Source organism: Tachysurus fulvidraco, chromosome 10 (genome assembly GCF_022655615.1).
Source record: "Tachysurus fulvidraco isolate hzauxx_2018 chromosome 10, HZAU_PFXX_2.0, whole genome shotgun sequence".
NCBI lineage: Eukaryota > Metazoa > Chordata > Actinopteri > Siluriformes > Bagridae > Tachysurus > Tachysurus fulvidraco.
The window spans coordinates 25,700,610-25,714,326 of NC_062527.1; the positions used below are offsets into that span (position 1 = coordinate 25,700,610).

At 36.9% G+C, this 13,717-nt stretch overlaps 3 protein-coding genes across 4 annotated transcripts in view; 2 read left to right on the forward strand and 1 right to left on the reverse strand.

Annotated features, from left to right (window-relative positions):
- The first annotated feature begins 459 nt into the window (after window positions 1-459).
- Window positions 460-2,470, forward strand: LOC113647383 (putative C-type lectin domain family 20 member A). The gene is made up of 2 exons (XM_027154079.2): window positions 460-1,851; window positions 1,979-2,470. Exons 1-2 carry the CDS (start codon window positions 1,097-1,099, stop codon window positions 2,010-2,012), a joined length of 789 nt encoding a protein of 262 aa, XP_027009880.1. The 5' UTR covers window positions 460-1,096; the 3' UTR covers window positions 2,013-2,470.
- Window positions 2,471-3,269: 799 nt separating this feature from the next.
- irge4 (immunity-related GTPase family, e4) lies at window positions 3,270-8,073 on the reverse strand. 2 transcript variants are annotated; one of them, XM_047819213.1, is made up of 3 exons: window positions 7,926-8,073; window positions 5,259-5,407; window positions 3,270-4,658 (listed from the first exon to the last, which is right to left on the reverse strand). In XM_047819213.1, the coding sequence occupies exon 3, from the start codon at window positions 4,616-4,618 to the stop codon at window positions 3,467-3,469; it is 1,152 nt and encodes a 383-aa protein (XP_047675169.1). In that variant the 5' UTR covers window positions 4,619-4,658; window positions 5,259-5,407; window positions 7,926-8,073; the 3' UTR covers window positions 3,270-3,466. The 2 variants fall into 2 exon arrangements, with proteins under 2 accessions (XP_047675169.1, XP_027009877.1); XM_027154076.2 differs by lacking the exon at window positions 5,259-5,407.
- Window positions 8,074-11,498: 3,425 nt separating this feature from the next.
- Window positions 11,499-13,717, forward strand: part of gstr (glutathione S-transferase rho) — a 3,355-nt gene continuing 1,136 nt past the window's right edge. Inside the window, exons 1-4 of the mRNA XM_027154055.2 lie at window positions 11,499-11,815; window positions 11,920-11,985; window positions 12,159-12,264; window positions 13,147-13,265. Coding sequence (XP_027009856.1) covers window positions 11,648-11,815; window positions 11,920-11,985; window positions 12,159-12,264; window positions 13,147-13,265 — 459 coding nt within the window. The 5' untranslated portion in view covers window positions 11,499-11,647. The remainder of the gene's footprint in view (window positions 11,816-11,919; window positions 11,986-12,158; window positions 12,265-13,146; window positions 13,266-13,717) is intronic.

Below are 13,717 nucleotides of genomic sequence, written 5' to 3' on the forward strand. Positions count from 1 at the left end.
TTTTATATTTTATTAAATCTAAATAATTATTTAATTATATATATATATATATATATATATATATATATAAAGTACAATTTAGAAATGAATAATTTAACACTCCTTGATGCACAATGTTTTGAAACTATTAGGATATGATTATTAATATTGCGTTTACCGCGCTGTGCCTTGGTAAGGGTTGGAAAAAGAGTATATAAGCTTTCTTGCTTGTAGGAAAGGTGTGTGTGCATTCTACTATAGGCAAGCTTATGCTTAGTTACTGTACTACATTTGTATTGCTTAAGTGTTGTGCATCAGAGAACAAACGCAGGCTAACACTTGGACAGTGTTTCTTGGTTTGTTATTATCTTTGCATTTTAATTACTTTTACTTACGCTAGAATTGTTTGATTATTTGAAGATTTTATTTGTAATATATTTTCTTTAAATATATTACATACACATTTGTATTACAGCTTTAAATAAAAACAAGGCCTCTCATTATGAGGACCCTGAAAAGACAAAAAGGTCTAAGTCTGACTCCTTCATCTAAAGTTCAAACAATAGATTAGGTAGAAGAACTTGAAGAGGATCCTTTGAAGACACTGAGGCTTCGAAGCACAACCCACTCCAAAGTAAGACCAGACTTGATTTATACTGTCTGCTGTGATATCAGCTTACTCGTGCAAAACATAGGACGCACTCCTTAGTGGGACTGTGGAAGCTTTGTTCAGGCAGGACAGGAACACTAAGGGACATGCAGGTCAGTACAATTACTTTAGTAATGAAAGATTACAGACGTGAGTTAGCAAAGATCTTTTTCAGAGACTCCAGTTTGGCTGTAGAGAATAATTTACTAATAATAACAGACTGGTAGAACATCTACAAAAAAGAAATGAACCTGAGCAGGAACCAGGCTGCAGAACAGAAAACAAATCCCAGTGATGTAGTTTTTACTTGTAGTTTGTTTTTTAATTTCCATAAACTTTGCATTGCTGATTTTCTCACACTGTTCTTCAAAGTTGTAGTGTATGATTTTGCATTGTATTGTATGTTGTATGCGATTGTAAGGTCTTCAGGGTGCAGAGCTGAGATCATCCACACCAGAGTCAAAGAAGATGAAGGCTGTTCTCTCTGTCCTCCTCCTGGCAGCTCTGACAGCAGCAGCTACAGCTCTATTCTGGAGAAAATACATTTATGTGAAGGAAGATATGACCTGGAATGATGCTGAGGCATACTGCAAAGAGAATTATGTAGATCTAGCGATCATTGAATCAAAGTTAGACCTAGAAAGAATCGAAAAAGTTGTAACTTCTTTTGAACCTTCATGGATTGGCCAAAGCAATATTTCAAGTGTGGACAATTTTCCTCAGTGGGATGATACAGGTTTATTAGATTTCACATCTCTGTATCCTGAAGAACATATAAAAGGTAACACCTGTATCTCTATCGAAAATTATCTATTATTGACTGTGAAGAATCTTTCAGACTGTGCAAAAAGACAGACGTTCGTCTGCTACACCTGGAAGCCAGATCTGATTGTCGTGCCAGAGAAAAAGACCTGGGAAGAAGCTCTGAAGTACTGCAGAATGAACTACACTGACCTGGTCAGCATCACCACATACAGAGATTACCTGCTAATCAACAGCACAGTCACAGAAATTCAGACAAGCAGTTTCTGGACCAGTCTTCGCTTCCTGGGTGGTTCATGGTACTGGGTGAACCAGATCTACATGGATAAAGAAAACACCGGCTTTTTGCCCTCATGCCCTACCCCAGGTTTCCATTGTGGATCTCTAAAAGTTGAAACTAATGTCCTAGAGAACAGAAACTGTGAAGAAAAAATGCACTTCATCTGCTATAAGCAAAATTGGTAAGTTATCTAAGTCCTGATTTTAAGACACACACCATTGATTTAGATGGACTTCATGCTTATTCTTAAACATTCTTTATTTAAGAAGATTATAACCAAACATCAATGACATACTATCTCTTGATAGGCAAGAATACTTTGGAAGTAATAATAGAAAATGAAGCTGTTTTCTGCAATCAAGACCTGGACAAGACGGAGAAGACTACACCCATCACTGCAAAAATATGACTTAGCAAGTATCTTTCGTTTGGTCAAATTTATTTTAAGCCGATTCTTTTACTTTAAATTAGCAACCTTATCTGTCAATAGAGTAAAAAAATGTAAAGTTTAAAAATAGTAAAATGGATCTAGAATAATGAATTATTCTATAGAAATATAAACTCAGTTTATTCTAATCATGGATTCTAAAATAGTGGACAAATCTGATTCAATATACTTTAACCTATAAAGATTACAGTGATTTTCTACACTTCTATTATATTAACATTAACATTAGACTGGAATGTTTAACTGAATATTCAGATTTTTCTGTGTTATGGCACCTACTGTACTAGATGTATAATTTTTCTTCAACATTTACTTCTTTCTGTAATCTATCATAAAGTATATTTGTATATATATATATATATATATATATATATATATATATATATATATATATATATTAGCATGTTATGCCTTTTAACTATTAAATATACTGTAAACTACTGTGACCTTTATGGAGAAAATAAAATACATGTTCGAAAGGGCTTGTGTGATTAATAATAATAATAATAATAATAATAATAATAATAATAATAATAATAATAATAATAATAATAATAACATAAAATCAATATAAAAATGAAGAATCTGACTTTTTGACATTTTTACCCTGCTTTCACAGAATTAGAGTCTGAAACCAAAGAATGATCAAAACATTGAGATTTATAAACCACATAACAAGCAATCATTGTATGATGGATCTTAAATTAGACACAGAGCTAAAAGTTAAGGTTCTCGGTATCATAACAAACTTGGTTAGGTTCCTGTAGGGAACTGCTAGTAAACTAAAGGAGAATAAACTGGACAGGGAAGCTTCTTCGTTAAACTGATGTCTTAGCTGAAACTATAAAAAAAGTGCCTTTTGGGATCATTTAGCCAAAACTTCTTTATAAATCTATAATTATTTGCAAATCACTAATCATAAATCATTATAAACACTGAGAGTGGGATTATAAAACATCATAAACACTGAGTGGGATTATAAATCATTATAAACACTGAGAGTGGGATTATAATCATTATAAACACTGAGAGTGGGATTATAAAACATCATAAACACTGAGTGGGATTATAAATCATTATAAATACTGAGAGTGGGATTATAATCATTATAAACACTGAGAGTGGGATTATAAATCATTATAAACAGAGTGGGATTATAAATCATTATAAACAGAGTGGGATTATAAATCATTATAAACAGAGTGGGATTATAAATCATGTCCTACAGCTTTATATACTGTAGTCATGGTGTTGATTAACCAGGAGTTTTTGAGCCATTTATAAATGAGCATCACCATAAATTGAGCTGATTATAGTCCCTTATTCTCCTCCATGTCGGTGCTTTTTGTCACTGTAATCCTGCCTCTTTCAGCACCATCAGTGCTACATTTTCAAGCTCTTTCAATCCATTCTTCAAAAGCGTTAATGTACAAACGAAAGATATCCCAGCGGCTGCAGCATTTCCTACACCAGGCACCAAGCTGCACAGATACTCCAACACTGCTCCACCAGCTAAAGCAGACACTGACAGTCTTGCAGTGGATTTTGCTGTCAATGCCACAACAAGAGGAGATTTAATGAAAGACTCCAGTTGTGGCTTGTTGATTCGTTCTGAGAGTTTTTTAAGTGATTTATCATCAAGGCCAAATGAGTAGAAGCACCTTGTAAAGAAGGCCACTAAAATACTGGCATCACAAACCACTGAGAGTCCAGGAACTGGAGCTACTGCAATGACCCCAGAGCAGAGGGCTGCAGCCCATGCTGCTTTCTCAAACATTTTCACTTTTTTCTGTAGCATAGCCACGGAGGTGATGGGCACCGACTGCAGGAGAGCGTACTGTTTATGCTGTGGGAGATCTACCATCAGGGTTTCAACAAGCTTTTCAAAATCAAATGCTTTAATATCCTCTGAGGATATAAGGAAAACTTTTGGATTTTCGATTCCCTCCAGGTTTTCCAGGCAGTTTCTTTTGATTTGTGAGAGTGTTTCTTCTTTGTTAAAGCTCTTTTTTGTTTCTTCTGCTCGAATATCATTGTCTATCTTAGATCTCACAAAGTAAAAGAGCTTTTTTCTTCTTTTGATCTCTTTGGCCAACATGATGTCATTCTCTTTGAATCTTTCAGATGAGATGATGATAAAGAAATCGTACCTATCGAACTGCATTTTTTTAAGGTATGTCCGAGCCTTAAACTTTGGGGTTCCAATTCCAGGCAGGTCCCAAAGTGTCACATTGGGCATTGTGGGATGTTCGTAAGGTGTTGGGTCAGTGGTGGTTTCAGTTACACCAGTTTTAGCTGCACCTTCATCATCACTGTCCAGCTCTCTGATCGCATTGATAAAAGATGACTTTCCTGTTCCTGATTCTCCAGTTACAGCAATGTGAAGTGAGATGTTAAATAATTGATCGATTTGTTTTTGTGCTTTTTTGGTTGCTTGTTTTAAAGTGGACTCTCCTGAAGCCTGTAGTGCTGCATTTGTATCAGGATTTTCACTGGCCATTGTGTACAGATGCTGTCAGTCAGGACCTTGCAGCATAGTTCTGTGAAAGAAAAATTGATGTGAGCCATAAAAATGTTTTATTGAGAACAATCACACATGCATTAAAACATACCACTATGGAAGAAGAATGTAAATGGCTTCAAAATAAATAGTTTTACAAGTAGATTTTAAATAGATTTACAAGTAGCATGGAAGGAATCAGCTTAATATGACTGAAGATTGTGTAAAGGGCATTAGTCAGTGGGGGGCATCTCACCCGTCACCCCCACTCTCACATGTTCATGTGGTTGGACGCTTTATGTCTCAGGAAGTCCTCATGTCTGTGTTAACTTCTGGCTTTCCTTTTTAGTTATGATGTCATAGCTAGTCTTGCCTAAGCCTCAGCCTGATCTTTACATATGATGTACTTTGTCTTTAACCATCACATGATTACAAGCATACTTAATATTTCTCTCTCTCACTTTATATTCAACTCTCCATCAGTGAACAAAATGCAGCGGTGTGACTTGTTTTAAACCTGCCTAAGTTCTCCACATCACCACACTGCTGCACTCCTTCACTGGCTCCTGGAGCTGAACACATAAGGTTTAATACACTGATGCTTGCCTACAAAGCCAAAACCAGAGCAGCTCCCTCTTACCTCAAAGCTCTTCTCCCTCCTCACACTGAACCTCGCTCCCTCAGATCTACCATCACTGCCCCACTGGTCCCACCATCTCTCAGGGTAAGAGGGAGGAACACATCAAGACTCTTCTCTGTTCTCTACTGGGGTGGTGGAATGAACTTCACCTAGATGTTTGAACAGTTGATGACAGTTAATGACTGTCTGTAAAGGACAAAGAACTTCATCTTCCTGAAATATATAATATTATATATAAATTGTTCCCAACAAATTTCCACCCAACAGAGTTTTAGGTTGATGAGATCAGATGTCTGTAAAATACTACACTTTTAAATCATTATAAACACTGAGAGTGGGATTATAAATCATTATAAACACTGAGAGTGGGATTATAAACACCTGAGAGTGGGATTATAAATCATTATAAACACTGAGAGTGGGATTATAAATCATTATAAACACTGAGAGTGGGATTATAAATCATTATAAACACTGAGAGTGGGATTATAAATCATTATAAACACTGAGAGTTTGATTATAAATCATTATAAACACTGAGTGGGATTATAAATCATTATAAACACTGAGAGTTTGATTATAAATCATTATAAACACTGAGTGTGGGATTATAAATCAGTATAAACACTGAGAGTGGGATTATAAATCATTATAAATCATTATAAACACTGAGTGGGATTATAAATCATTATAAACACTGAGTGGGATTATAAATCATTATAAACACTGAGAGTGGAATTATAAATCATTATAAACACTGAGAGTGGGATTATAAATCATTATAAACACTGAGAGTGGGATTATAAATCATTATAAACACTGAGAATGAGATTATAAATAATGATTATAAAGTAACCAATTTGTTAAAAGTGCAATAAAATTTGATATAAAAATAAAAACTCATTGTTTACACACTCCACATATTTTCCAGTTTCACCGTTAATAGAGTGCACACAACTGCTACACAACTGCTACACAACTGCTACACAACTGCTACACAACTGCTACACAACTGCTACACAACATACTCACCTGTGTGGGACAATTAAAAGCTACATCCTCTATAGCAGAGCTGAAAATCTGGTGCAGAGGTCACATCACAGCACACTACAGCGCCCCCTGCAGTTACTTATCTACACTGACACAAACCAGTCAGTTAAGAATGGGAATAATCCCGATCTTGTGTTACTGTTGCTGGTCACTGTGAGTATTATTTATATATATAGTGTTATTTTTAGACACTGACAGCTAACAGTTAACAACATTCAATAATGTTTAACAATTTACACACAACAGTTCTGTAGAATTCTCAAATTCAATTTTAATTTATTTATAGAGTGCTTTTAACAATTGACATGATCTCAAAGCAGATTCAGGGAAATGAAGTTACTATTTGTCTCTTATTAATAATAATAAGAAGAAAAAATGTCTTTATTGGCTAAAGCAATGACAGGAGGTGTCTTTACTTCCTGAACAATTTCAGACCCGAGTTTAAGCTGCAGTCACATTTACAGAACTGCAGCACAGTTCCTCTTACAGGTCTGCGGTTACAACCCTGGGTTTGGTCTCTTAGCCTAAACACTTGATAAATTCAGTTGCATGCAGAACCGACTCCAGGACCTTGGTCTTTCCCACAGCACCCCCCAGTAGAACAAACCCCACCCTGTAATAGACTGGTAGAACAGGTGTAGCACCTTCTCCACAGTGCGGAATGTGACATAACCAGTCAGTGATCTTAGCTGATCCTAGTCAGGTTATAAACAGTCAGGTCACTTTGTGTACGTAATACTCATACTGTGTGTGTGTGTGTGTGTGTGTGTGTGTGTGTGTGTGTGTGTGTGTGTGTGTGTGTGTGTGTGTGTAGGTGATGTTGGGTTTTATTTCATTCAGTTTGTTTACCACTTTTAACAGTTGACATTGTCTCAAAACAGATTCAGTGAAATATAGAAACAGAATAAAGTTTTTTTAAATTAGTTAAAATTAAGTTACTATTTATCTGTAACATCTAATGATCAAGCAACTGTGGTGAGGAAAAACTCCCTGAGATGATATGAAGAAGAAACCTTGAGATGAACCAGACCTCATCCTCATCCTCAGTGTGGTTCACAGACCCATGAGCTCTGCATGAGCTTTTCCATTCTGTTGCTTTTGTTAGTTTTGTCACTTTGTTTAGCTTTTGCTCCTGTCTCTGTGATGCCATCAGTTTGTTCCCTGTATGTGTTTACATCATTAAAGTGTAATAGTGAATATTTTTATCTTTAAGTGTGAGCAGCATTTTCAATCCAATTCAGTGTAAGTTTATTTGTATTGTTCTATTCTGTATTGTAAAGCGACCTTGAGCTATGGAAAGGCGCTATATAAATAAAACTTCTTCTTCTTCTATTAACAATGGACTTTGTCACAAAGCAGCTTTACAGAAATATAAAAACTCAGAATATATTAGATATGTTTAATTTGCATATATATATTTATCCCTAATGAGAGCCAGAGGTGACAGTGATGAGGAAAAACTCCATGAGACGATATGAGAAAGAAACCTTGAGAGTACAATGTGAACTGTTAAAAGTGCTATGCAAATGAACTGAATTGAATTGAATAGAATAATTAAAAATATTGAGACTTTCTGTGGAATCTCAGATATATATGAGAGTTTAAATGAATCCTCACCATGATGAACATTTCCACTCTGCTGTGTGTTGATCTTCAGCTTCTTCTGGAACAGTGTGGCATCAGAAAGACATGTAGTCATTCAGCATTCTCTACTGTCCTGTGGAACGAGTCAGCGAGTCACTTTACCCCAGGCGTCACACCCAGGCCTGACGAGTCACGGCTCTACACATTGGGGTGTTTCCCTCATCTGCACCTTCCATCCCATCACACTATCACAGACATGTTTGATGCAGCTCTGTTATATATACATTATCAGTACTATAAAAATACATTCACCAATCTGATTGCTGTACACATTCCTGATGTCACAGATGTCATTGTGATGTCATTGCTTTTATTTTATTCTGCACCTCTAGGCTTCTGTACTGAACACATCCCTGTTACTATAAAACAATAATGTGTTAGAATGAGTGCATTAATATAAACCTGTGATGTGCAGCAGCACCACTGTTAGTGCGGCTGTAACAGAAAATTAATCAACACTTTCTGACCAATCACAATCCGGAACAGAAGTGTGGTAATTATTAAACTGATCAGACACTAATTCATGATGCAGTTCTGCAAAATAAGTACGAACCTGTCAGGAAGCCTGTAAAACAGGGTTAAAAATGATAATCACCATTAACGCTTTCTTGTTCAACACAAGTGTAAAGATTTGAAGCCACAACAGGTCAGACATGGAAGGCAAACGGAATACAAAGACAAACAGTTTGGGATTGCAGTAGAAACTAATAATACTGCACATACACACATGTAAATGCAGTTTATATAATGTAGAGCTCCCAGAAGTAAATGGAATGGCCTGACCATCAGAACAAGGGCATCAAACAGGTCATTCCAGTAGCACTGTTGTTGTAGTAAACTGGGAAAGGGGTCACTGTCAGGACAGGTTATTACACAGAAATATGAGCCATGTATCTCACCATGTGTGTCAGAGCAGGCTGATAGTGTCAGCTTCACACTGCTCCTTTGTTGGAGCAGCCAAAAGGCAATCATCCATACAAGTTAACAAAACTGTGCCCTTATTTATTTGTAGTGTCTCTAAACTGCTTTAAAGTACAGATATAAATAACACTATACAATACAATACACACATAAATAACACTATACTATACAATACACACATAAATAACACTATACTATACAATACACACATAAATAACACTATACTATACAATACACACATAAATAACACTATACTGTATTATACACACATAAATAACACTATACTATACAATACACACATAAATAACACTATACTATACAATACACACATAAATAACACTATACTATACAATACACACATAAATAACACTATACTATACACACATAAATAACACTATACTATACTATACACACATAAATAACACTATACTATACTATACACACATAAATAACACTATACTATACAATACACAATATAGTGTAATATTATACTTTAGTACACTATCCAGCAGCAGTAGTGTGTAATATATACAGATGATGTGATGACTGACAGTCCTGATAATGCAGCACTTATATATATGAAGCAGTGAATATAATGATGGTGAGGTGTTAATCAGGGTGATTGTCTGGGGAAAGTAACTGTTCCTGTGTCTGGGAGGTTTAGTAAAGTTCTGTAGCACCTGAGAGAAGGGAGGAGCTGAAAGAGGGCGTGTCCAGGGTGTGAAGGGTCAATTTCTGGTTTCTGGTTTCTCTGGTTACGGAGCTACTTCATCAGCCCTGATGTTCTACCCCTGGTTGCAGTCTCATCACCCGGTGGTCACCCTGCCAGGCAGGGATTGATCTGCATGGTCAGTCAGTGTCTCATGGGGTTGTTGTGTATGAAGCCACCCAGAGACTGTCATGTCTTCATCTGTATGTTATGTGTCAGCTGTATGTTCTGGTCTTTATCAGTAATCAGGTCTGTGCTGAACTCAGATGACCCATTAGTTTATGATGACCCATTAGTTCCTCAGGAGCTCTTGGCTAGACTATTTTTCTCTCTCTTCTGTTTCTATACTTCTGTAAAGCGCTATACAAATAAATTGGTCAGAGATGTGCCTCTGGGCCTCATCACATGAGATCTACAAACTAATAACAATCAGTCAATTACATTTTACTGAATGATGGTAAAGTGCTTTTAACAATGCACATTGTCTTAAAGCAGCTTTACAGAAGTATAGGAACAGAAGAAAAATTCACTACGTTCAAAGTAAAGTTATTATTTATCTCTAACATTTATCTTTACTGATCAAGCCAGAGGTGACGTGGTGAGAAAAAACTCCCTGAGATGATATGAGGAAGAAGCATTGTGAGGAATCAGACTCAGAAGTGAACCTCATCCTCATTTGGGTGACAGGAAATAATAATGTAATGTAAATGTACATCATGTCCTTAAAATATTTGAGTGAGCTAATCGTTCAGCTGAAATTCACCACAGACACAACACTAATTCCTTCCTGTCCAAGTCTTCACATGATCACTGATAAAGACCAGACTGTACTGTGAGGCACTGGCTGTCCATGCAGATCAATCCAGCAGAGTGCACAAGGGCATGGAGACTACACACAGGGGTAAGGCTCGAGAGTGGCATGTAGAGAGGGGGGAGAGAGAGAGAGGGAGAGAGAGGGAGAGAGAGAGGGAGAGAGAGAGAGAGAGAGAGAGAGAGAGAGAGAGAGAGAGAGAGAAACAAAGAGAGAGAGAAAAAGAGAGAAAGAGAAAGAAAGAAACAGAGACAATGATTGAGACAGATAGAGAGAGAGAGAGAGAGAGAGAGAGAGAGAGAGAGGGAGGGAGGGAGAGAGAAGGAGAGAGAGAGAGGGAGAGAGAGAGAGAGAGAGAGAGAATAAGGGCAGCTCAACACTTTTTCTGATTCTTTGGGTAAAGCCAACTTCAACAGCTACCAGGATTTTAACTTCCTGTTGCTATAGAAGTAAATAATTTATAACCACACCGTCCTCCGTCAGTCAGAGGAGTTTGTTACTTTTGGGGTAATTTATACATTTCACATTTTATCCACATTTCTGAGGTTCTATGGCAATATGCAACGTTATATAAAAAATTAATGTGATATTAGTTTTAATGTCATTTATTCTCCTATAAATCTGCACCATGAGGCTGACACGGTCACTTGTGTTGTTAAACAGGACCTGAGGCTGACATCAGGGTGACATTATGGCCAGAATTATACATGAGTAAATGGCCTCCACTGGCTACTGTGTGATGGAGAGAACAGGCTTGTTAGTGGGAATTATCCTAGACTAAAGTGGGGTGTAAATGTTATAAGGGTTCCTCCACATGTTTTACTGTAACCCTCTGGAACAAGCTCATACGACGTGATGGCAGCTGCACCACACTCAGATAGGAGACTGGATGATCTTCAGGTTGTTAATATCGATAAATATACATTCACATATTCTGGTTATTGAATTTAAATAATAAAAATAAAGCTGAATATTACATTACACGTTTTACACACGATACACTATAATTATTTAAATGAAATTCTGTGCATAAATGTCTGTATTATACATATAGCGCCATCTGGTGGTGAACAAACCCGATAAAAAGGACAACAACACTGGAGAAAAAGACTAGAAGAAGGCGTGATCGTGCTTCACCAATCCAGGAAGCTCGTGTTCTTCTATCTGGAGCAAAGGGCAGAGATCCAAACTGCAGTGAGTTACAGTTACTCGTCCATTTCTCTGAGTTGTTTCTGCACATCCTGGTTAGAGAACATGGCTAAAGACATGATGTTGTACTGGGGCTCGGGATCTCCTCCGTGTTGGAGAGTTCAAATCGCTCTGGAGGAGAAGAACCTGCAGGGATATCAACACAAACTGCTCTCCTTCGACAAGAAGGAGCACAAGTGTGAGGAGGTGATGAAGCTGAACCCGAGAGGACAGGTGACTCCACAAGGTTTCTGATTTCATCCTCATCTCCTCTGAAGCTTTTATAACTCATAAACTCATAAACTTAAACGGCTTTGTTTGTTTGTTTGTTTGTTTAGCTTCCCACATTTAAACATGGCGATGTGGTAGTGAATGAGTCCATGGCTGTGTGCATGTATCTGGAGGTAAGAGGAACAGAACATCAGTAATAACCTTTAAGTTATAAACCTTTATACTGTAAACATCACAGCAACGCGTTACATTTAGCAGATTGTCTTTAATCACACCAACATTTATATAACTTTACTCAAGGCTCTACATGATGATGATGTAACTGTGTGTGTGTGTGTGTGTGTAGAACCAGTTTAAGTCCCAGGGCACTCAGCTGATCCCAGATGATGTGATGGAGCAGGCTCAGGTGCTGCAGCGTGTGTTTGAGACCAGCACACTGCAGCAGAAGATGTGTATGTATTCCAACACAATATAATAATATAAACCACAATAAAATAACTCGCTAGTATAATTAAATAGCTTGTACCATTTCCCCCACTTATAAATATATTTTCAATACGATTTTATTAAGTATAATTTTATGCAGTTTTGTACAGCTTTTATCTGCAGGTTTTTTTTTAATGAACATTACTTACTAAATGTTAGAATTAGTTTAAAGTAAAATGTGATCGATTTGCTGATGTTATTTTTGAAGGAATCAGTGTTAAATGTTGATTAAAGCGCCTGCAATTCTTGTACTGAACACTTGGTGTCGCTGTAAAGTACAACTGACTCCAACAGAATTATTATGCGTTTAATGCGTGATGTTTAACTCAGAAGAGTGTAGTGTCGAGTCTGTGGTTTATTTCACATCTGAATGATTCATCTGAAGTAAAGACACAAGGTTTCAGAGGTTTATTGTCATGTGTACAGTAAAAACACAAGGGTTTAGACCATACAATGAAATTCTTACTTTACACGTCTCCCTTACAAAAAAGAATAAAAAGAAATAATAGAAATGAAATGTTTGGAAAACTGCAGAACATACAGACTAATGCGTTGTGTGTCAGTGGGGTTTAGTGTTGTTCAGGAGTCTAATGGCTTGTGAATAAAAGCTGTTTGTGAGTCTTTTTGTCCTTGATCTCACACCCTCACACTCCTGTAGCGTCTCCCAGAGGTTGTGTTGTGGGTGTGTATTGTCCCTGACGATGTTATAGGCCCTCCGGATGACCCCGGTGTTGTAAATGTCCTGGAGTGATGGGACACAGACGAACTGTGCAGCTTCTGTGCCACACTGAAGTCATGTGTATGTGATGTACAACTGTGTGTGTGTGTGTGTGTGTGTGTGTGTTCAGATGAGTGTCTGTTCTACAATCACTACATCCCTGAACCTGAGAGACACGAATCAGCACAAAAGAGACACAAAGAGAACCTGAAGACTGAAATCGCACTGTGGGAGAGTTACCTACAGCAGGTACACACACACACACACACAGACACACACACCACCAGTGTTGTATAAAGTAGTAGAAAGCGATACTCGAGTAAAAGTACAAGTATCGTACTAGAAAAAGACTTCAGTAGAAGTGAAAGTCACCTTTTAGAATATTACTGAAGTAAAAGTCTTAAAGTATCTGATATTTAATGTACTTAAGTATTTGAAGTAAAAGTAAAAAGTAAAATGTCAGTGATTTTCAGTAGGTATAAGATCAGGGGCAGTTCTAGGGTTTCATCTTTAGGGGTTTTATCCCTCAGTGAGAATTTAAAACAAGAAGACTTTTATATTATATATTATATGACTACACAGTAAGCCAAAAGTTATGGTGTTATTAAAATGTGAAAAGTGGACACCAAAATGTTATGTATGATGTAATGATGTCAGTCTTGAATCAGATCAGTTCATGTGTGTGTGTGTTCTCTACAAAC

Bases quoted from the DNA above. Each gene is read 5' to 3' on its own strand.
- irge4 (XM_027154076.2), bottom strand. From the start codon at position 4,618: ATGGCCAGTGAAAATCCTGATACAAATGCAGCACTACAGGCTTCAGGA.
- LOC113647383 (XM_027154079.2), top strand. From the start codon at position 1,097: ATGAAGGCTGTTCTCTCTGTCCTCCTCCTGGCAGCTCTGACAGCAGCA. The intron at 1,852-1,978 runs GTAAGTTATCTA...ATCTCTTGATAG, and splicing joins ATCTGCTATAAGCAAAATTG to GCAAGAATACTTTGGAAGTA.